The following is a 25,772-nucleotide window of genomic DNA, read 5'->3' as shown; positions in this document are numbered from 1 at the left end:
CATGGATACGGTAGGTGTAATGGGTGTTACGCCTAGAGAGTGCTTTTATGAGCAACAATTAAAATACATTCCTGAGACTTTATAGAGTCCCCAATTTGACATGAAATGCTGCCCTCTACTTGGTATGACATCATGCCAGTCGCATTGATTTCTGCGACGTAACTGCACGGGAGCTTCATGTGTACGTAGGCGTTGCATTCAACTCAAACGTAGTCACTGAACTAAGACCTTTATCAAGTAGTTAAATGTCTCCCTCCATCCCTTACCCTTATGAGAAAATAACCACTTTAAATTTCTAATTTTGGTATAAATAAATGGAAATGACTGGAACAAGAGAACATATCTTATTGACTGATCTATACCCCTTCCCCTGTTCATATATGTGTTGGGCAATCAGAAAACATCAACAATAACTTAGTCAAACTATACCAGCTGTTTACAAGTTACAGTCATTTTGTAATGTTTCCACACACATGCTTCAGTCTCTCTCTTTACTTCTCAGCCATGACATATATGGAGAATGATTAATTATTTGATATCCATTTTCTTCATACTATGTCATTGTTTCTGTTCAGTTACTATTAAGGTCCACTTTTGGTAGGAAAAAAATGGGATGGAACAGCTAAGTTGATCTGGAGAGGGTGTAGGAAGGGGATGGGGCAGGAAAGGAATTGGGGGGAGGGGGAAGATGTCCAGATCATCAACCCAGACCATCAAGAGATTTGTCTAAAAGATTTAACAATAATTCAAACTAGATCAAAGTATCCAAATTTGACAACTGAGTTTTTCATTAATTAATGATTTACTTCTTCACAAAAGAAGATAAATTTTGATCCCCATTTTCTAATCCCCTCAATGATCTCCCCCTTCCTTGCCCTCCCCCCCCCCCCAAAAAAAACTCAACAAATATGGTGATGGAGTTGTATAGTCTGTCTTCTTTCCTGTGTATTCTCTGTAATCAAGCCCAAAGTGATACAGAGGAATTGATTGTGTCTGTGAACGCAGAACAAATAATAAGCCAGGCTCTCTAGAACATTCCAAGAGATCTTGGAGAAGCTGAAAATGCAAGTTGAGGCAGGTATAATGAATACCGAATACCGGAGATAAATTCCTTGGTGACAAGATAGACAAATAAAATTCTATCTGGGCCAAGTTCAGTTGAAGAATGACTGGATGATGTACACATGTTTATCTCTCCGTCTCTTTCTCTCTGCAAAGTTGACGAAGGGGATCGGTTTATGTATACTACGTTTAGCGTTTAGCGGGGGCATTGCCCTACGGTTACATATCGTCAGTTTGTTAATTAACTAAGAGATGATAAAAGTTAGTGACACAGCTATGCATATGTGGCCACCACTATCATTAAAGTGCAAAGGAAATTGGAAAACTGTCTCAATGGAATTTGAAAAGTCTGGCAGAAATGTGGAGAAGAGGTGCACGGGAGAGGGGTGGAGGGAAGAAAAAAGTATAGGGCCATTTACTAGGATTCATTTCATTTAATGACATCTAGAATGCCGTAGTATTGGGCTCAGCAAAATTCAGAGATGGATTTATAGACAGGTGTGGATAATTTGATTAATTTAAAGAATTGTAATATATGGCACACAATTGCGATTAGTCAGTCACCCTACCTCTTCAACCTGTGATATCCCAACTAGTTGGCTCCAAATTAAATTACAGTAAAGACATTTTTTGAGGGAAACACTATCTTTATAATGCGCAGTGTATTCATGAAGTGTTACCAAAAACCAGCAACGTTATGTCAATGGTAATATTTGTATATTTATTTGTTTACAATAAACAATTTACAGTGTGACGGGAAGTCTCCTATAAAGCCTGCAAGGTTTAACAAAGTAGGAGACTCCCCAAAAAGAAAAAAGAGAGACAAACTTAAGAATAGAAAAAAAAAGTTAATAGTAGCATCTACAATGATGAAATAATCGAATTGACGCTAATTGAAATTAATAATCTTAATAAACAATCCTATTTCTTTATAATGATCTTAATCACAAACACACAAGAATAAATCCATCAATAGTGAGAAATAATTACAGTTTGGAGATTCCTTTTGAATACAGAGTAAGAAGGCTTATTCTTAACATTATCCTGGAGATTATTCCACGTTTTGACAGCACGAATACGAGGGCTTAAAGAACCCATAGTACTTCGATGGGATAAAACATGTGCGTTATTACAATGGCGTGTTTGATGGTTGTGAATTAGTCTATTACTATAAATAAAATCTTTAAAAGCCTCGGGTAGCAATCCATTCCATGCTTTATATGTAAATGTTGCAAGCTGAACTCTTATAATTTCATTTAGTTTTAATAAATTTAATCTTTTGAATAATGGGCTAGTATGATCACGTGGTGCAGCATGTGAAATATGGCGGATAGCTCTCTTCTGGAGGACACATAGGTGATTAAGATTTGTAGAATAGGTTCCTGACCAAATAGTCGTGCAATAAGTTAATTGGGGATTTTTGGAATTTTGGCCCCCCTGGGACGATATATATATATATATATATATATATATATATATATACTATATATATACTATAATTGAAATTGTAGTGATATATATATATATATATATATATACATACATATATATACACATATACACACATATAAATACATATACATACATGTATATACACATATATAAGTAGATAGAGCTTCACTTACTGAGTATGTTTAGTGATCTAACAATAATCTACTAAAATATGCAGATACATACCAAAACATAATAATTATAATAACATAGTTCATTATCATAACTGATTTACTCTCATCAATCTTTGGGGACATTATCAACATTACTTAAACATGAAAATGCCTTATCTACATGAAGCACCCTCCTGTCCCACCACCCTGATAAAGCAAACTGTGTGACTAGCAAATTAAACCTACCGTTTATTTCACGAGTAATTGTTCACAATCGATAGATTGTATTCAACGATGTAATGGAAGCTTTGTGATTTGTCCTACTGAGTATTTCACAAGTTAGTTTAAACAAGCGAACAAGTTTAAGCTTTGCAATGCGTCCACATTGGTCAGTAAATTAGGCTCAGTAATTAACCTACTGAGTATTTTTCACAAATAAGTTGGCAATGAATCTTATTTAAGACAGTCGATCACCTCCCTAGATATTTCTCTTTGTGACAAATGTAGCTTAATGAATCAGAAACACATGATTCCATTCAGTTCTCAACATTTTGTCACCCAGACACTATAATTTTACTTCAGTATATAATTATCAGATATTAAAATGCAAGTTTGGAAATTTCAAAAGTATATATACATTTGTTTGCTGCTTCATTATCTGAAGAGAGACTTAGCTATATTCAAGTTGAACTTGAACAATGACACTGTATTGTTATGGTATAGCAGTGCAATGCAGTGTAGCACTAAACTATTAACCCAAAAACAATAAACATCCTTAAAAAGCAGCTCAATTTTTAAGTGGAATCCTCTAATATGAAAGTAACTCTCTTTATTGACCTATTACTAGCCACAAATCTATTTGAAGATCTGAAAAAGGCAATGCAGCAATATACAGTAGGTACTAGAGTGGTCGAAAGTTGGTTCAGTTTCAATTTTTTTTCCCCCTCCTGTTATAACATGGAAAAAGATTTTACCAAATGGGCATATCTCTATCCTTAAGAGCACTGTAGAAAAAAAACAATTCAAAAGCACTGGGGAAAATGCCAGGGAAGCAATACACACACCTTCTTGAGTAAGAAAATACTGTAAAACAAGAGGTAAATAGACTTATGACCATGAATTAAAAAAAAAAAAAAACTTGAACTTCCCATGCATACAACCACAGGCAAAGGTGTTATACCATACTAAATGATGTGTTCCCAGGCCTTTATGCACAACAACAATTCACATGGCATTTAATAATTTTTTTTATATGTATAAATACTTCCAACTTTTATCATATAATTTTGACACAACAGTAATACTCTTCTACATATCCTTATACTTCACAGTTTGTAGTTTCTACAAATCTGTTCAAAGGAATGGATTTGCTCAAGTTCTATAAATAGCTTATAATAGTTAATTGAATGGAGATAATTATTCAGATAAATCTGAATAGGATAATTTGCAAATGTGAATATGGTCCATCGACAGCCTGGGACCCATTTTGTTTGTCAGTCTGCCATCACATAAATCCACTGAGAATCTACGATGACTGGTTTCTGTTCCTGGTTTCTTCGTACTGAGGACAGGCTGTATACCAACAAAAAAAAAAAAAAAAAAAACCAATAGAAAAAAACATATATATATGATTATAGTTGTTTAAATTTATAGCCTGAGATCACATCCTGTTTATGAGTACGAATGAACAGTCCAACTCTGTGAAACTCTTTGTGTCCCAGTCAAGGGCGCAGGAACCAGGGTGGCTGGGGGGCGCCAGCCCCCCGGTGAAAAAATATGGGGGGGAAGTATCATTCCGCCCCCCCCCCTCCGCTCGGCAAGTCAGAAAACCCCTTTTTCATTTCCAAATGAGAAAAAAAATCTCATTTGGAGCACCAAATTGCATCTAAGGCCAGGTGAAAATGCAAAATTATTTACAAAATGGAGTGGGATCTTGAAGTGTGCTATATTGCACCAAATTGCATCTGAGGCTACATGGAAATGCACAAAAATTCCAAAGGGGAGGCCGCTTAGACCCCTCCCCCAGGCTGGCCATCTGTCTTCAGCCCCCCCACTCAAAAGTACCTTCCTACGCCACTGGTCCCAGTCATATACACAGATCCAAATAGGTTTCTAACATGTAAACAACGGACTAAAATATCACTTTCATAAGGCTGACATACCAGAAGGGGTAGAATGACAGTGATCTGGACCCACAGGCAAGAAAATGGTCATTTGCAGCCCCCTCTCCTTAACAATCTGCCACAGCCTGCATGAATGGTATATGTGTGTCCTTCCACCCCCCCCCCCCCACCCCCATCCTCAGACAAAGTGTCAAGATTCATTTCACTTTCTAATTACATCAATCTTTAATACATGGAGGAGATATGGGTCACTATTATAAATTAATCTAAGTTATCACTTGTAATTGTAATCCCATGGGTGATTAGCATACAGAAGCACAATCAAAGATGGGGAGCATTCTTGCATAAAAATTAATTTGGAGAACTTTTAAAATCATTAAAAAAGGGGGGGGGGATATATGTTACTAGATATGTACTTGATAATCAATGTAAAACAACCAAATTATAAATATGTTATATTTTTGTTCTGATATATGACACATGGATTGTTTCTCACATTATTATGAAATTAGTGGACTCCCTTACCCTCCCCTTGCCCCACAAATAAAACCTCTCTGTTACAAATGCGATAAAGTCACCTGCGATAAAGTCGTATCTTATTAATGTATTAAAGACGACAAAATATAAAATTTTATGATTTTGTTGTGACGTGACACATAGTTTTATTCTCATTTTATCAAATTAGGAGACTTCCCTCTCCCATTCCCCCTTGCCCCAATATTAAAACCTCTGTAAATAATACAAATAGAGTCACTTTGTCTTAAACACAAAAATAACATCTCATTACACAATTGAGAAATCTTTCAAGTTTATATAATTATTTCTGTTTGATTGTTTTTAATTCATTTCAAACCCACTTGTTGTTGTATTCTGTTTTAATGACATTCCAGATTATTGCATTTATCCAATTAAAGTGAATAAATGCTTAATAATAACTCAATGTTCAACAGAACTATCTATGAGAGTTGAATCAACTCACAAAGCTCCAGCTGTGTTGACATGTATCTTTAATATTTTAAATCTCTGACGTTGTATATAACTCTATAAAAGAGAAGGATTTAAGAAAGGACTTAACGCAACAGAAGACAACTTGGATTTTGGGTGTGTTCTCCATATATAACCTTCTCTATCATAAATGATAAGGATTAGACCGTTCAAGTATGAAACGTTTGACGCGATGATGCCACCAAATCGACAATCACTAGATAAGATCCATTTCTTTTTTATTTCTTTTTTTAAATTCATGGACGTCTTTCTCATAAAACATGCCATCAGGGTGCGGTTTCTGATGAGTATTGCTGTAGGCTATTTAAGGCAATAAGTTTGAAGCAGACAATTTTGACCATCAGAAGATTCCCAAATTAAAGAATTAAAGAACCCATAAGATTCAGTACAAACACTTAAGACTATAATGGGAGGCCTCCCCCAACAAATATATATAGGCCTATACACAGAAATAAAAACTATTAAAGAGAAGAAACAAGAGAAACACAAAATTGGAATAAATCAACAACAATTATTTACTTACATCTCATCAACCAATCGACCCCAAAAACTTCTTCTTCTTTCTTTGCCATCCTGACTAGTAATAACTGCTAGAGTGGGCAAACCAACCGTAATTATCTTTGTCGAGAAAAAACAAAACAAAAAAACAATATCATCGTCATATTCAAACATCAACTATCAATAGATACAGTACGAGTATAACCTAGAGACACAAATATAACAAGGAGACTATGACCACCAATTTTATAAACTCAAAATTGTATCTTTCAAAAATGTTTTGTGATTGTCTGTAGTACCTGCTTCACTTAATGAGACTCCATCCTTAATGTAATATATAAAAGCAGAAATTTACAATAAATACCATCAATTCAACTTTTCCTCTTTTCTTTTTTCGTGATATTTTGTCTCATGTGTAGACATTTAGGGAAGTGAGCTCCTACTCCTACCATTCCCCCTACCCCTCCCCTCCGCAAGGGAGGCGGAACCGGGGAACAGGGGGCATGTGCCCCCCCCCCCCCTCTTTTCCTCAGTTTAAAAAAAATGTGCCCTTTTTTTACATAAAAATTGAGGTGTCTCAAGTTAGCAAGAGGCCAGGGAACCAGAATGAACACTCGGGAAGGGCCAATTCCGGCCATCTGATGGGTTTGTAAAACCAAAAATTTTCTTGTACGCTACGCGCCAGCCGATGGTGGCGCTCCGATCAGATAGTCGTGCATACAACTTTGCAAATCCTGGCTACGCCCCTGACTTTGAATTTCTGTGGGTCAAACTCAAAGCTATTTCGAATGGACAAAATTTGTGAAGATATTAACAAGAAATAAACTCTAATTCGGAAGATTCCTACATTAGCAACTAGCATGATTTCACCTCATTTTGTCTCAAAAGAAAACTTGTTCCTTGTTTCCCAATTTGCACATTGGATATTGCAGTGCTAGTATGCATATTTTTCTTGAGGGGGGGGGGGGGCGTTGAATATGGAGTGATGTGTATACGCAAATAAGATAATACAATAAGAGTTATAAAGGGTACTAAATATCAGGCTGCATCAGTCCAATTGAACTTCTGCAAAGTGCCCTTTGATGTCAGTGCCCCCCCCCCAGATTAAAAGTGCTACCGCCGCCCGTGTCCCCCCGCCACCTTCCTCACCTGCAGAAGAGAAACCCAAAGAACATCTTCTACTTGTTGTGCTAAGGTTAAACTGAGTGAATATGCCTTGCGTATATATCCAAAGCATCGTGACAACTTTTAGAATCACAGAGCTCTTCAATACTTACAGTCACCCACATTGTCAGGAACACAGTTGCACAGATTCAGACCGGTAAAGCTGTGTTTGACAAGTGGGCACAACCACCTTGGGACTTGGATACAGTCTGAAGAAATGAGAAATAATGTAAATGATGGGAGGGTATCATGGAGTTTATGTGAATTGTAAACAATCACACAACTCACAGCTTGGACTTCTATGCAGACTGAGGAAATGAGCAACAAAATAGGAAAAATATTGAGTGTTTTAACATTCCTCTGTCTGATAGTTTCTACCGTAACATACCCACACCCAAATTCCACCCCTGCCCCCTCCTCCCCCTCCCACCCTCACGCACACACTAATAGCCAGTGGGTTCCAATGTCCAGTATGAGGAATAATCTATTTAAAGTAGGACATCACGTTTGGAGTTTTAAATTCCTGTATCCAATCTTTTGTATGGTACCAAACTGTATCCTGTACCCCCCCCCCCCCTTCATCATCACACCATGCAACCACACAACCCACCCATATCCCCATGGGATTTCATTGTAGTCTAAGGAAGTGAGCAAGAATATATTTCAATTATATATCAGTCTATTCAATAGTTAATGCTATACCATACCACACCCCCACTCCCCCCTCCCTTCCCCACCAATAATCGACCACACCAATATAGCCATCTTGGGGTGATCAATGAACTCTGAGGCAATGAGCAACAATTTATTAAAAGTAGGATATCGAGTTGTGAGGATGACATATATTTATCCAATATTTTGTACCATATCATACTCATGCCCTCCCCTCCCCACCCCCACCACTAACACACATACCACACACACACCCCTATATAGCCACCTTCAGATTATAATGTAGTCTGAGGAAACGAGCAACAATTTATTAAATGTAGGATATCGAGTAGTGAGGATAACATCTCTTTAATCAATATTTTGTACCATGCCATACTAATGCCCCCCCCCACCACTAACACACTGACCAAAACCCCCCCTATATGTAGCCACCTTCAGATTTCAATGTCATCTGAGGAAATGAGCAATACTTTTTTGAAAAAAACAAGTACATTGAGTTTTCAGTTTTTGCTGCCCTCTATTTATCCAAAGAGTAGTAGCATGATTTTCTATACTCTGCATTTGTATACAAGACACAAACACATGCATACACACACACACACACACACACACACACACACACACACACACACACACACACGCATACACACACAGACAAATGGGAGAAAAGAACACAAAGAAATACCTTCACAAGAACATGTCTTCCTCGCCCACTTCTGATTTGGCAAGAGGCAAGGTTGGTCCGCATAGTTGCACCCTGCAGGAAAGGATAACGACAAATGTTTAGGGGAAACAAAAGGACCAGATAGCACTGAGATGTGACGTCATGTATAACAAGGGATACACAAAAAGAATAAAGTATATTATTTTATTCACACAAAATATCATGATTAGTTCAACACCCATTGATTCTTGATAGAAATCTAAATACTACAGACCAGATCAACTTGTAGTGACCATTTGAAGCAGTTGTGTGCCGTTGCCATGGTAATGGTTCTCTCCATGTGAAGATTTGTGGGCAAACAATTTCATAAATTGGTTTTAAATTAATATAAAAATGATATAATTTTTATGCCGTGAGAAATTGCAGTTTGCAACCCATCTTGAGTTGTCTTTTGTTTAAGATACAAAATCGAATTTGGATATAAATTTCAGGACCATCAATGTTATTCAACTGCTACGTACTGTTCTAATTTGAACAAAATGCTAGAATAAAAACCATATCCCACATTGGTGCGTTGTGTGTTGTTTGTGTCTGATTTCAAACACCGCTAGTCCTGTTAGAGCTATAACATTAAGGCACATAGCAACAGTAAATTATGTTTTGCATATATGACTTGCATATTTTTTTAATTCACAACAGATATTTCATATCTTGAAAATTTCAATCAAATGCCACACATTTTCACGCCAGACATACCTCATTTACATATCATTGTGATTTAGAATGTTTATATTTCGGTTTGAAATTGGCTCCAACAAGTTGGGTGAGAACTAAAAGGATAGCCCTATATGTTTCATAGCACTTGTACAGCTCATAGAGCTCACACTGAATTTAAAAAAAAGGAATACAGCCAGAGGTTTATGTGTATAATCTGTCCAGGCAAAAAACACAAAAAAGAAAAAATGATAAAAAAAACGGAATAGGAAGCGACTCACTTCTACATCCGCATATTTTTTCGTGCCAGGTTTGGCCACTAGGACAACGTGCCCTCCTACTGCAAACTGCAGGAGAAGAATTGAAAGAGATAATGTAAACTTTACGACTGAAGAGAGACTGGAAAGAAGGGGTTGGGGTGGAGAGAAAGGGGCGGGGGGAGGAGCTGAGGGAGGAGAGGATGACATTGGCAGAGAGACTTGAAAAATGTCTTTGCTGACATGTCTCTCTACAGGAAATTACAACAGACTAGAAAAAAAAATTATATTAATATCGAGAGGAAGGAAAAACTTGGATGAATGTAAACCAATTTTTTTTTTGCCTCTAAAAAATTAAGTATATAAACAAACATTTTTGAAGATTCAATTTCACATTGAGTCTTTTCTAAACTATCTTTTGCTGAGGTGTAGTATAATGACTGGTATATAACAACTGCATTTTGTCAGATGGGAAACAAGCACACTCCATGTATTCAGTTCATGCAGAAGGAAATGGTTTGTGATTGTATTGTTCGCATACTCCATAAATTATTATAAATATAATTCAGTTGTTCCATTCTCCTCAAATTGTACAACTTGTCTGCACAGCGGATTCATTAAAACTACAAACAGCAGCTAGTAACAGCCGACAGTAGGGAGTCTTTTGACACAATTTGATCTACAATTTTGATGTTTTTGTGATGGGACAGTCACAGCATTGCATGATGGTTTTAAGTCCCAATAAAAGGTCTGCCAAAGTATCAATGCCTGCAACAGTTATGTAATATACAAAATGAGAACGATTTCTTTATGATAGACAGAAAATGGATAAAAAAAAGAAGAAAAAAACATACATTAAAGATGGGATTGATTAGGAGGGTCTCTTTTAGTGCACTGATTAAATTGGTGGGGGTATTGAAGAAAAACTGAGAGAAACAAGAAGAAAGAAAAAATTGATGGCGCTATGCATGAAAACATGAGAGAAACGATAGCGAATGTAGGTGGCGCTATGCATGACAAAAGAACAGCTGCTCTATTCATGAAACTAGATGAAAAAACAAAAGTATATTTAGTGGTGCTATCCTTGTAAAGTGAGAGAGAGGAAATGGACAGATATTTGTGGGCCTAGGCAAGGAAAGATATGAAAAAGAAAACAGAAATGTTATGGTTTGCTTTGCTTTTAACTTAAGAATGAGAGATGGCTTTGAAGGAGAGAAAATGCATACAAGAAGAGTTTAATCGTGTGATAGCATTGACATATTACCATCATCACTGCACTCAATGATCACAATAACTCACTTGGTCGGCATCGGCACTCCTTCTCATCAAACAATTCTCCCACTTTGCACTTTATCTTCTGACAAGCTGCAATTTTTTTGGGATAAGAAGCAAAGAAATTTTTGGCTAGAAAGGGATTGGAACCAGAGAGACATTGGGGTTACAGGCCCTATAGTGCATGCTCTATTAACTGAGCTGCAAAATGAAATAGGTATAAGATAATAGTATATACCCCCCCCCCCCCTCACAACATTTAACTCCTCTTACAATGTAGTGAACACTTTCAACTTTTGTTTAAACTCTTTTCTTGTGTGAAAACTTTCTTGGCAATAGTCCTGTTGGTAAATTAAAGGATTGGTTCAGTTGTCATACATGTTTATGTTATATGAAAGAGGACAATAAAAGAAACACAATGGTGAAAAACTGTCTTTGTTTTTTCTCTAAATATTTTGTGAGATTTCATGACTTTCAACCAAAAGATATGTCAGGAGATCTCATATTTGTCAAAGGAAGTATTTGAGATTAAACATCTGAAGAATCTTTGATTATATTATTTTCAAATGTGTAAAAAAATGTATATAATTTTTAAAGAAATATATTCACACATGTTAAGGAAGTGAGGATGTGACATCACATCCCTCACAGTAGTCTTTCTACACCAGTCATTTTCAAAGAAATTTTGATATCTTCAAAGTGTCATATCTCCTTAACAGAGCATGCTATCATGGTAGTTTCTTCACTGTTCTTTTTGTCTTTTTGTGCTCTTTCATACAAAATAGACATGTCAAACACCTGAACCAATCCATTGTATGCATGTTGCCAACCAGACATTGGCATGCAGAGCAATTTCAAGTGAAATGATTTCAGCAAAGTTGATATAAACCAGGTATACAAACATAAGCTTGACCATCCAACTGTAGTTTAAAAGCAAACTGCAGTGTTTACATTCGATATCTAATTCCCATTTGCGTGAATGCCGTCTCTTGAACTACTGAGCTAGCGATGCCATCCCTCACAAAGTGTTGGGTATAGTCAATGAACACATTGGCGGAAAGAATAATCATGTCAGTAGCTTTGCAATGATTCTTGAAAGTAGCTCTAAAAATTCCAAACATTGTTTTTATTAGGGCCAACGTTGACAACACAGAGACCCATCGGAATTAATGATACATGGTTCTGAAATATTGTGATTTTTTTTATAGTTTTAATCGAGAAGTACTTACGGAATGATCTGCAACTGCAGAGATCGGTATCAAAGAACTGCCCAAATTTACAAACGATAGGGGTACAGTTATCTGCAAGAAAAATTTAAAAACAAAAGACAAAAAAAATAAAAGATGAAATTAAAGTAATTTGTAAATTTATGTTGGAAAAATACTTACTATCACCATAAATATGACCAAGAAAACCAATTTATTTTCTGGCATGTTCTTGTGGAAGCTGGGACTCAACCCATGTGGAATTGTAGACTCATCAATATAAGGTATGACTGACTACAGTTTGTGAAACTTCCAAGTTGTGAAAACAGCTGCATTCTGATTCTACTAATGTAAGTTAAACAATTAATAAATAATTAAATTGCTGGGGAAACCAGAACTGAATGTTGAGAAAGTCCACAGATGAAACTTACCAACACACGAACAAGTTTCACTGTCATAAATTTGACCGAGCGGGCATAGGTAAGTCCTTCCCCAGCAGTCTGTGAAAAGAAAAAATTCTAATGCTTATATACCGCTCTATACTGCCCTCTTAAATCATGCTGCAAAGCACTCATACTTGACAGTATGACCAGTTCCTAACTTACTTTATCTGCTAGAAATATGATAACCCTTTCTGCTTTATTCTGTCAGTTCACTGCGCTTTGAAGCATGACATAGTACATGAAAGTAGTTTAACAAACTTGTTGCAACTGGGCGGTGGTTGATTAGGTAAGTTATATGTATGTAACGTTTAGTAAACTGAACACCCTATCCAGTTAGGTAACTTTCAAATCTATTTTAATCATCCATTCTCAACCCTAGTCCCCTAATTACATCGTGTGTGATCATGTATGCTTACCCAGGGGCGTCGGAAGCTATTTGGGATTGGTACGGCAGATCAGAGTGTGGCCATCTATCATAGTTATCGGGGACGTTTGATAGGTAAAACTACGCTACGCGCCACCATGATTGGCGCGTAGCGTAATGGAGAAAATTTTGAAAAAATGCCTCCCAGATTGCAGGAAATGGCACTTCCCGAGCTTGAAAACAAGACCCCTGCCATGCCAGAGTAGTCACATTTAGCCTACTTGCCGTACTTGCCGTCATAATTATTTGCCATGGCATCATTTTTTGCCATTTTTTTTTCTTAGTCCTACTTTCTTTCTTTTTGCGCCGTGAATATTGGTACCGGCTCCGACGCCCCTGTTACCCATTGTTACTTTTGTAGTCTTAAAATAATGAAATAGGTTTTCCCAGAAGTTTTTAAATATGCTTAATGACTGCAACCCTCTCCTTGCCTTGTCTATATATGTCTTCCATATTTACATCTCTGCATTGGCCACCACCCTTCTGGAACACCTTCCCAGATCTTTGGTAGAAACAAAGTTGTTAATATTTCCTCTTCGCGTTGCTCTGGTTCTTTTCGAGAGTGCATTTTAGAAGATTATCCAGACAGTCCAAAACTTTAATCTCATATCCCTCAAATTCTATCACAAATGAGCAACTTAGACAAATTACAACCAATTTATTACACTCTTTTATATACAGCTGTTTTTTTTGGGGGGGGGGGGGTATCCATGCAGTAGACGAAACTCTTGAAATGTCGCAATAAGTTTATACTTACTTGGCCTACAAAAACATGTAGTATGGTCGAAAAATGTGTTCTCCCTGCAAACTGTCGGGGTACAATCTAATGGAGATTTGAGGAGACAAGGAAATTATCATCTTGTTATTGATAGCATCTTGTTAGTGACAAGGCATGCAACCTTAAAATCATGATGATACCCATGTTTTATCAATGTTATGTTGATCCTACTGTTCAGAGAGATCTGAATAGTATGTCACGGATAGGTTATTGAAAATTGAAAATATAAATACATAAATATAACCATCCCCTTGGCCTGACAATTTCTGATGCAGATAAAAATCAAACTTGTTCATACAAACTTTAAACTATGGTAACATTCGGGTCTGGTTAGCCACTCATATATAAAACTAACATAATTAGGGTTCATTTTGTTGTTGTATATAAACTGTTCTCCATTCTTGGGTCAATTTGGGTGATAAAGAAACCTTTCGAAAGGTAAACGTTTTGCAGTAGCATTCATTTACATCTACAAGTTTGTACCCCTTACAACCTGACATATCAATCTCTTCACAGAAAGAACAGAGAAAGTCAATCACTGAAGAGAAAGACTTACAACTTTTGATGCAGGAACATGTCTCGTAGTCGACCCCCATCACGAACGAATAAGACCCATAATTAAACACGGAACAGTCATCTGGGTTACAAGCTGTCAAAAAATAAGAAAGAATAACAAAAAACAGTTACAATGGGATCAAATTTATACAATTCAACACAGGAATTTAGAAGGGGGAAAAATTGTGGGCAAAGGAACGACTGGTCATTTTACTTCAATACCGAACAGCCCCCTAAGATTTAGGAAGAAATATGCCAGGAGCCGTTTTCTTTGAATGCTTATAAGTATCATCACTCAGCTGATCAACAACTTTATAAATAGACAAAACTAAAGAATACATGAAAGATAGTTTTCACAATTAAGAAAGAGAAAAATATTATTTTACGATAGATTAGATAATATCAAATGGCTCCTGATTTTATATAGTAAAGTGACGTCTATAAATCGTGCATCATATTCTGCCCCGGGAAAGTGGAAAACTTTGTAAAAAGGGTTCCAATAATCTTGATATTTTTTAATAATTTATGATTTTTTTTCTGTAAAACTACTTACGTTCACACTTCTGAGTGATGACATTCTTCCAATGGTCCCAGGGGCAGGTGTCAGTTATACTCTGTCCTGAAACAAAACACAAGAAGGTAATAATAATAATAATAATAATAATAATAATAATAATAATAATAATAATAATAATAATAATAATAATAATAATAATAATAATAATAATAATAATTATAATTATAATTATAATTATAATTATAATTATAATTATAATTATAATTATAATTATAATTATAATTATTATAATAATAATAATAATAATAATAAATGAGACTTATATAGCACCAAATCAGTAGACAAAAGTCACTGATCAAGGCACTTCACAAAGGAAGCAGATTAATTTACAAAAGAACAAGTGAAAAGATGGGTCTTAAGTAGACTTTTGAATGTAGAAAGTTTAGAGCATGTTCGAATGTGATCTGGTAACTTGTTCCAGAGATAAGAGCCAGAGTATTTGAAGCTTCTGTAGCACATAGGTCTTCAAGCGTGGTTTAGGAACAGTTAAATACAGTTTGTTGGACGAACGAAGTGTGCAAGTTGGATTATGGCAAGAGAAATTGCGACAGGTACACAGGCTGTTCCAGATGATGAGCACAAAAGGTGAGAAGAAGTAGTTTATACTGAATTCTGTAGCTGATAGGGAGCCAATGAAGGTATATGGGGTATACCATCAACATACTAAAAAAAATTAAACTATTATATAAATAATATATAAATAATATATCAAGTTTTTTAATTTAGTATACATAATACAGATAATTACAAAAACAAAAGGAAACTCATTGGTCTCATGACACCTTAAATTAATTTAGTTTGTTCAAGCTGTATGTGTGTATGTATGTATGTATTTTAGATGCTCCTGCAAGCAGGAACTCGCGAAGAAGCCATCATTGGCTTATCAACGCCGCAAGCTGACCGAAGTCAGTCTCTTAGATTCATATTTAACGTCCATGATTATGAATTGTCAATTGTCAACAACTCTGTAACTGGACGACATACATTAATCTTGGAGGGACTCGAACTGGGGACCTTATGATTGTACAGTAAGAGATGGAATTATACTTGAGAATCGACTCAGACAATGGTTGGCGTTTAGTATTTTGAACATTTAGAAAGTTTCTTAAGGGGATCTTGAATGAGACTGAGATCAGCCAAAAACCTACGCATAATTTATATCATTTCTTATATAATTTCCAGCCTGATCGGAACATAAATTGTTGTGTTTAATTTAATGTTCAAGTTTTCTAGTAATTTTGAATGCATCTAAAGTTTATCACTCATAGAATACTTTGGGTTCCTGTATTCAAAACCTGATCTTCATCTTTCATACAAGGTACCGGTATATATACAAAACTTAAAAAACTTTGCATTACACTTTGCGATGTTTCTATTTTATTCCTTACCTTGAACACAAGAGCAAGTATCCGGTAGAAATATTTTACCAAAGGGACATCTTGCTGGGTCACATCCTGCAAATTAAAAACCATTCAGAAAGAAAAAGTGATAAAAGCATAAAAGCCCACCAATGAAACTGATTTCATTATGTAACAGCTGCAGCTTGGTATATGTTTCTACCTAGCGCCCTCTATTCTGTCCTCGTTGTAATACAATATTTTGCTATTCGAATGCTGTACATTCTGTCCTGTACTCTGCTAAAACACGAACCAGAAATAAAGACGACGTCACATTTAAGTACCGTGATTCGTAATCGTCTTATCTTCCTATAGGTGGCGCTATAGCAGAACCTGTTTGTCAAAATGATAGTATATCCCCCGTTCCTGTACCTTTATCTATGTTCATAATTTTGAAATAGATGAGCAATCAATTTAGATCGATCAATATATATATATATATATATATATATATATATATATATATATATATATATATATATATATATATATATATATATAGAAGAGTATGGCTGCCTCTTAATAAATTGAAACATTTCTATTATTAACATACAGCAGCTAGATAATTTCGTGGTTAAGATATCTACAAAAGATTTTGTTTCATTCCAACACACTGCATGATGAGGGCATGTTTGTACTTACTGGGGTAACATTCACAATTGCTTGGTTCGAACACATGTCCATCGGGACAAGTCCTCAGTTCACAACCTAAAAACAAAAGAATAAAAAAAGGATAAAAATCAATTTAAATTGAGATGTTCAATCTGAGTCTGATGTCGAGTTCAGCCAAGAAACCTAACCCCCAAATCAGCAGTGACCGCTGCCAGAATCCTTCTTTTTATTTTTTATCTTTGATCTTATTTTGGTTTCTTGGTTCCTTTCTGTATCAATTAACTTCACATCTATGCTGTATATGAAATCCACCAGGATCCCTCCACTAGGATCTATCTGGCCACCAGCTTGCCGTTGTAAAATCTGGATAATTACCATAAAAAAGTCGTTGTTCCTTTTTAACCTAAAAGACTCAAAGCAACTGGCTGTATTTTGATCCAGTGTTTACTTCTCCCACTACTATCCACTACCCAAGAAACTAAACCAAAACTCGACAGCTGTTGTTGAGTGAATGCCACAAAGAGATTTTAAAATCTTGTCGGTTTCATATCAAAGCAAAAATATCAATATTGAGTGAAACGTTATCTGGCTACCACATGCAATTTCCTTTTAACAATGAATGTAACTTGCCAGCTTACCTACTTTGCATATTAAAATGATCTTTGCATAAAACATTTCATAAAATAATCTGGGCTGGCTCCCAAAGTCATATTGGGTCCGTACAGGACACAATCACGTCACCAGGTCCCATTTCAAGTACTCATTTTCCTTGGATATAATATGATAATGAGAATATATTAACTTTCCCCTGTGCTCCCTAATTGACCCTGTATGTGCCAACGGTTGTAATGCCCCTATCCCATATTGTATCAGATCCTCTTTTGAGCCAGCCAACTTAACCTTCTCCAATGGGAAGAAAATCTTCGAAGATTTTCTTATAGAATATTATTAAATACAACTTGTTACTCTAAATGTGTGGTTAAATCAAGTAACAATATGGAATATGTTTGTGCATGCTGCAATAATCAGCTCAGGCACTATGATGTCTTGGTAGTGTGCACAGAATGATGATGATCGACTGAACCACCGTCGAAAAGGAAAGTTGTTACAGCTGCAAAAGTCCGGCTCAGCTTGGATGGATCAATAGCAACAATAGGGATATTATTATTATATCTCTGAAGACCAATCAACTGAAACATTGCAGCATGCTAGATTATGCCTTACATAGCAAAGCTTGGCTGCAGGGTTCTGGGTACCTATATAAACAAATAGATTTTAAGATGAAATCTGTTAAAAGCTGTTATCAAAGCTGGGTTGCTCACCTCTGACACATTTGCACTGGTCCATGTCATACACATAACCGTAGGAACATTCAATTGGTTCGCAGGCTGAAAATAAATCAATGAGGAATGAAACTTCCAATGTGAACTCTCCTGCCTAAATTAAAAAACACAGGAACTCGCGAATAAGCCATCATTGGCTTATCAAAGCCGCAAGCTGACCGAAGTCAGTCTCTTAATGTCCATAATTATGAATTGTCAATTGTCAACAACTCTGTAACTGGACGACATACATTAATCTTGGAGTGACTCGAACTCGGGACCTAATGATTGAACCATAACAACCCATTTCTTCATTGTTCGTACCGTAACAAACAGCTTTCATTAGACTGAAAACATATTCTGGCATTGGATGAATTCTGAACTACTATTAGAATAAAAAAAATTAATAATGTGTTGATAAATCAGTGAAATATACAAATTTGCTATTTTAAACAGTTTTTAACAAATATTTATTGTTCAAACTGAACCACTCTTTAAGCAAAAAAAAAAAAACTCACGATAGCATCTGCACTCATGTTGTAAAAACTTCTCACCGGCTGGACAGGTGACCTCTTTGCAGTCTACGGAAAGACGAAATGTTTGGATAATGTTTTATATCCAGGATCATTTTCTCACACTAGTTCATCACATTGGTGAAACAACCATAAGTTGTGAGGTAAAACATAGGCCAGCAAAAGAACTATTTGTTAATAAAAAAGGATACTCCAAACGTTTTGTGAAACTTGCAAAAATTTATATATAGAAGTGTTGGCAAATTAAAGTTTCCTTTGTTAAAAATGACCCAGTGGTATATGTAATTGAGAAGTACTTCATGAATTAAGAATCATAGTAGTTTTTAGAATAGTTACGTAAATGCTTATCGGTAAGCATAAAAATATTTCTTTACCACTATTTGAAAAGACTGCTAACAAGATTTCTCCAAGGATTGGTGAACACACATGTCATATCTACCACTTATATATATATATATATATATATATATATATATATATATATATATATATATAGATATATATATCTACAACTGCGAAAAATGTTCTATATTGACAATCGCACTTTATGATTTAGGAACTAAATTGTTATCATTAAAGAATATAAGGAGAGCGAGAAAACAGCGTTTTATTACCTCCAACACAGGAGCATGAATCATGGTCAAACGTTTGACCTGCTGGACACAATTTCTCATGACAGACTGGAGGATAAATCAAAAGTTGAAGTCATGGCTAATTAAGTAGATGATAACATTAAATTGCAGACATGATAAATGGCTGTAGTGATTCAAAGCGAAAACTTGCATTGCAACCTTAGTTGCACATACTTGTACGTAGCCACATGAGTTTCTGCTCAATCAATCATACTAACATGGAGGGCATTTGGGAAATCTATTACATGTACAAGGCCAGTAGTTACTATAAAGTACTCGGACGTCCAGTGATGTCACCAGACATTTGGAGTATGTGGGATGGGTGGGGTGGGGGCGGCAGAGGTTGGCGGTGCATATTGGATAAACATTTACGAGGGAGGGGGTACAGACTGGGGGTAAATCAAGCTGGTGCTGTACAACCCCCATGTCCCCACCATTGATCATCCCAGAGTGAGCACGGTCTAATACAGCCCACTGTAGAAAATGACAAAATAGCATCTATATGGATACTACCACCTTTTAATACGATGACTCATATATTTGTGACAACTTACCTCTACATTGGCAAAATCTCTGGTAAAAATATTGCCCCTTAGGGCATGGCTGCTGCTCACATGCTGAAACATGCAAACAAACAATTGAGAAATTAACAAAACGTAGTAGTAGATCTCTGATGTAATGAGAGTAAACCAGCCATAATATCAGACCGAAATAGGTTTTGGAGAAAGTTTAAAGGGTGTGAAGACTCGCGCAAAAAGAAACTTCTAATGTGGGTAATCTTACATAGTTTCGAATGAGGTGTAACAGACACCACCATCGATCCCAGAAAAACACAGCTTGATACCGTCGGTAATTAGACACTAGTGTACAGTCAGTACATACAGCTGCGGTCAATACCCACAGCACAGTGTACAAACAATACAGCAATGGACATCTCAGGTCCAGCTAAAGATAACAAGGGTATCACCATTCATTACATCTGCAGTTTGTAGCGACACAAACAAAACGTTACTTGCAAGCAACAGAAAGTTAACTTTTTCAGATGGCCGCACGCGGTTTGGGGCTAGTCTGCAATGCCTTTAAGCACAACCTGGTAGAGTTCAAACCAACGACCAGTAGCTGGCAAACAAGATATTCATATCCCTCAGTCATAGACAAAACACTTCTCTTTACATTCCAATTCTGGTATCACAGATACTGTAAACCAAAGTTAGGATAAATGAACAAGATAAGACAAATACAAGGCTAAAAATATACTCCCCTTGTTACCCCCATTAATGTGGTATTCTGTGGACGCTTAACATTTCTAAACTTTCCTTTCTTTAAAAGTGCAGGCATTTAGCATATTACTCTACCCTTGAAGTATACCCTAATTATAGTATGGAAATTTAAAGCAGAATTTTATCTGTGGCTGTAAGCTTAATGTAAATCAGTATACTCTCCTTGTTACCCCCGATTAATGTGGAAAACTGTGGAAGCTTAAAATTTTGAAACTTTCCTTTCTTTAAAAATGCTGCCATTTAGTATATTACTCTACCCTTGAAGTAGCCTTTACCCTAATTATAGTATGGAAATTTATAGCAGAATTTTATCTGTGGCTGTAAAGCTTAATGTAAATCGATATACTCTCCCTTTAATGTGGTATTCTGTGGAAGCTTAACATTTCTAAACTTTCCTTTCTTTACTAGTGCAGGCATTTTGTATATTACTCTCTAACCCTTGAAGTGTACCGTAATGATAGAATGGAAATTCAAAGCAGAATTTTCTGTAAGCTTAATGTAAATCAGTATACTCGAAGTAAACCCTAAATAGTAGCATGGCAAAATATTACTTGAATCCCTTTCTAATATCACTTATATTACAGTTAGATCCTTCGCTCCATATGGTCCTGCTCCTTCCTCTGATGTAGCTATCGAAGCACTTATAATGTCTAACTAAAACTTTCAATAACAAGTTCACATCGTTTGCATTCTGCCACAGCTGCTAAAATAAGTACCTTGCTATGTGGATAATTATGTGGATCATTATGTGGATCATTATGTGAACATGATGTGGATCATTATGTGGATCATTATGTGATTATTATGTGATTATTATGTGAACATTTTGTGGATCATTGTGATTATTATGTGATCATTAAGTGGATCATTATGTAGATCATTATGGGATCATTATGTGGATCATTATGTGAACATTATGTGGATCATTATGTGAACTTTATGTGGATCATTATGTGAACATTATGTGATCATTATGTGAACATTATGTGGATCATTATGTGGATCGTTATGTGATCATTATGTGGATCATTATGTGAACATTATGTGGATCATTATGTGGATCATAATGTGATCATTATGTGGATCATTATGTGGATCATGTGATCATTATGTGTATCCTTATGTGGATCATTATGTGGATCATTATGTGATCATAATGTGGATCATTATGTGGATCATTATGTGAACATTATGTGGATCATTATGTGGATCATAATGTGATCATTATGTGATCATTATGTGAATCAGTATGTGTATCATTATGTGGATCATTATGTGGATCATTATGTGGATCATTATGTGATCATTATGTGATCATTATGTGAACATTATGTGAACATTATGTGGATCATTATGTGATCATTATGTGAATCAGTATGTGTATCATTATGTGGATCATTATGTGGATCATTATGTGATCATTATGTGAACATTATGTGAACATTATGTGATTATTATGGGATCATTACGTGAACAATATGTGGATCATTATGTGGATCATAATGTGATCATTATGTGGATCATATTATGTGGATCATTATGCGAACATTATGTGGATCATTATGTGAACATTTTGTGGATCATTATGTTATTATTATGTGATCATTATGTGATTATTATGTGATCATTATGTGAACATTATGTGGATCATTATGTGGATCATTATGTGGATCTTATGTTTCCTGAATTGTAGCACGGTCAAATAAAGTTTTAACCGGAACCATATCAGGTAGGAAACAAATCACTTGAAGTGACAAAATATAACAATATAAAAAAAAGGGGGGGAGGTAGGGGGGATATAAAATATTCATCTCATAGCAGAATATCAAGTACGTACGAATATTTCTAAAGCGTTTCTCTTAAACAAATTGGTGCCAAAATACCATCATCATATTTCTACCCAAAGAAAAATAAAGGAAAAAGGAAAACAATTATACATATGGCTCTGTTCTGATAGATCTGAAGCCAATCTTTCCTACTATTATAGCTGACAATAATCTGTTATGCAATGCACACACTTACGTTCACAACGATCATCAACAGACTGGTATCCCAAAGGGCAGGGCTTTTCGTAACATTCTGAAGGATAAACAAAAAACAAAAAACACAGTAGAGTTATTAAAAGGGACAGGCCGTTATCATATTACAATGGTGTCGGAAAGAAAGTCCGAAATATTAAGTTTATATAGTTATTATTGAGAAATAAAACTAAAGTCGTCGAAAACCGTTTTTTACCGACTTTGACTTTGAACATTTTTTTTCTTATCCATGTGACTGATGTTGACATAGTCCTGTAAAACTGTTCGCATTGAAATTATTCAAATTTGCAAAATCATCAAAATTGGTTATCACAGACATAAAACACAACTATAAACATTATATATTCGACTATTGACAGGTATATATTCTTGAATTCATTTTTTTTTAATCGCTTTATGATAATCGTAGTCGTGTCGTCCATTCATTTCTTTCTTATCTAGAGATATGACTCAGAATTTAGACATTATATAACTATAGAAAGGCTGTTGTTTCCAGATGCTCACCCTGCATACTACTATACTACATACAAGGCATTAACCTATGTCCCAAACATTGGATGATCGTATACTGCTATGGAACTTTCCCAGGAAGAAACAAACAAACAAATAAAAACCAAAATGCAATTATAAAGAAAGACACACACAGTAGAGAAAAGAATGTGTGTTGCTTTATTTAGGGGGTGGTTGACGGGCGGGACTTGCATGGTTGAATCGGTGGACAATAAAGATGTCACCAACTATTTCAAATGAGGAATGTTTTGCCATTAAATACACCCGGTCCCTTTTAACCGAGTCTTTCTAGCTCAAATGAATAAACCTACACAAAAAGCTGTCATGCTTCACTCTCTCTGATTAAAGCAAACTTACGGCATGTCAAGTTGTCAAAGTATGTCCCCTCTGGACACTCCACATCGCAATTTGGAACTGCAAGAAAGAACAAATAAACAATTGAGTGATACCCTAGTATTTTGTTGTTTTTAATATAAGTGGTCTAATGATATGGAATCAAGTAACTTAGGCAATTAGCATTATTAATGCACTCACAGGTACCACTTAGAATGAAACTATATGTCAAGCTATAATTCTATTCAATCACGTTATCTGCTGAGAAAAGCTCAGAAAGTATCAGAAGGATGTTTTCTTAAAACACTGATAATTTAGAGGACCAAAGGAATATCCCCGACCTCCCCCCCCCCTCCCACCCTCATGTCATCCAGTAACTCGCATGTATATTTCATATTGTGGAATGGTACATCAAAATTGGCTTACCTTCACAGTTATCACCCACACGAATAGATCCTACTGGACAAGGGTTAAGAGCACACTCTTGAAAGGGGAAAAAATGATAACAAATTCAAAGCAAATGATTTAAAACCAAGAATGTAAGGCTAAATTGCATGTTGATTGCAAAAGGATAGGAATGTACTGAACAAAGAAAGTCTCACCAGGCATCGAGTCAATTAATTTAAAGGGTGTGAAGAAACATCTCATGCCGGTAATGTGATCTAGTTTCGAATGAGGTATAACAGATGTGTTAGACACCACCATCGATCCCAGAAAATACACACACAGCTTGCTACCGTCGGTAACTAGACACTAGTGTACAGGCAATACATACAGCTACGGTCAATACCCACAACACAGTGTACACAGCATTAGCAGGGATGGACATCTCAGGTCTAGATAAAAGATAACAAGGTATCACATTTCATTACTGTCTGCATTTTGTAGCGACAAGAAAAAACTTCACTTGCAAGCAATGGAAAGTTAACTTTTTTTCGGAGCGCGGCACGCGGTTTAGGGCGAGTCTTCAATGCCTTTAAGATGATATCAGATATGATTAAATTCTATACCATGTCACACCATATCACACATGAACACTGAAAGGGTGGCTGATGGCAACTTGCATCAGGGTGGCCAGGCATCAGCCCTACATTTTTACGTTATTCCTTTTGTCCACCGTAACTGTCATGTGTAGGGAGGACAATGTTGAGAGGATTAATGGTAATGGACATCATCAGCAATGGAACAATATGACATAAGTAACATTAGTGTCAATAGCAACAAAAAACTGTACAAAAAACGGAATAGTTTGAAATATTCAGTTTTACATCTGTCTGAAGATAATCTCATTCGATGTGCCATTTTTTATTTAATATGCGCAGGAAAGAAGCTCACCAAATACAGTCACTGATGCTCTGAACTGTGTTAATCGTTAAGGACATGGAGATATCATTTAGGAGATAGAGATATCATTTAGGACATGGAGATATCTTTTAAGACACTTGGAAATACCATTTAGAACACATGGAGATAACATTTATCACATGTAGATATCATTTAAGACATGGATATATCATTAGGACACAGAGATATCATTTAGGACATGGAGATATCATTAGGACACGGAGATATAATTTAGGACATGGGGATATCATTAAGGACATGGAGATGTCATTTAGGACATGTAAATATCATTTAGGACATGGATAAATCATTTAGGAGATAGAGATATCATTTAGGAGATAGAGATATCAATTAGGAGATAGAGATATCATTTAGGACATGGAGAGATCATTAAGGATATTGAGATATCATTTAGGACATGGAGATATCATTTAGGAGATAGAGATATCATTTAGGACATGAAGATATCATTAAGGGCATGGAGATATCATTAAGGACATGGAGATATCATTAAGAACATGGAGATACCATTTAGGAGATAGAGATATCATTTAGGACATGAAGATATCATTAAGGGCATGGAGATATCATTAAGGACATGGAGATATCATTAAGAACATGGAGATACCATTTAGGAGATAGAGATACCATTTAGGACACATGGAGATATCGTTTGTCACATGGGGATACCATTTAGGAAATGGATATATCATTAGGACACAGAGATATCATTTAGGAGATGGTGATATCATT

The 25,772-nt window shown here is 35.8% G+C and overlaps 1 protein-coding gene across 1 annotated transcript in view; it reads right to left on the bottom strand.

Moving 5' to 3' along the window:
* Positions 1-707: 707 nt before the first annotated feature.
* LOC139963066 (uncharacterized) overlaps positions 708-25,772 on the bottom strand; it is a 31,289-nt gene continuing 6,224 nt past the window's right edge. The window contains exons 7-26 of the mRNA XM_071963550.1: positions 24,102-24,158; positions 23,700-23,756; positions 22,816-22,872; positions 20,068-20,130; positions 19,496-19,561; positions 18,867-18,929; positions 18,349-18,414; positions 17,057-17,122; positions 16,406-16,471; positions 14,994-15,059; positions 14,442-14,534; positions 13,865-13,930; positions 12,672-12,740; positions 12,265-12,336; positions 11,063-11,128; positions 9,788-9,853; positions 8,814-8,885; positions 7,570-7,665; positions 6,318-6,412; positions 708-4,238 (exon numbers count right to left, since the gene is read on the bottom strand). Coding sequence (XP_071819651.1) covers positions 6,372-6,412; positions 7,570-7,665; positions 8,814-8,885; positions 9,788-9,853; positions 11,063-11,128; positions 12,265-12,336; positions 12,672-12,740; positions 13,865-13,930; positions 14,442-14,534; positions 14,994-15,059; positions 16,406-16,471; positions 17,057-17,122; positions 18,349-18,414; positions 18,867-18,929; positions 19,496-19,561; positions 20,068-20,130; positions 22,816-22,872; positions 23,700-23,756; positions 24,102-24,158 — 1,268 coding nt within the window. The 3' untranslated portion in view covers positions 708-4,238; positions 6,318-6,371. The remainder of the gene's footprint in view (positions 4,239-6,317; positions 6,413-7,569; positions 7,666-8,813; positions 8,886-9,787; positions 9,854-11,062; positions 11,129-12,264; positions 12,337-12,671; positions 12,741-13,864; positions 13,931-14,441; positions 14,535-14,993; positions 15,060-16,405; positions 16,472-17,056; positions 17,123-18,348; positions 18,415-18,866; positions 18,930-19,495; positions 19,562-20,067; positions 20,131-22,815; positions 22,873-23,699; positions 23,757-24,101; positions 24,159-25,772) is intronic.

This window comes from Apostichopus japonicus, chromosome 21 (genome assembly GCF_037975245.1).
Source record: "Apostichopus japonicus isolate 1M-3 chromosome 21, ASM3797524v1, whole genome shotgun sequence".
Taxonomy (NCBI): Eukaryota; Metazoa; Echinodermata; class Holothuroidea; order Aspidochirotida; family Stichopodidae; genus Apostichopus; species Apostichopus japonicus.
This window is presented reverse-complemented; position numbering and strand designations above follow the sequence as displayed.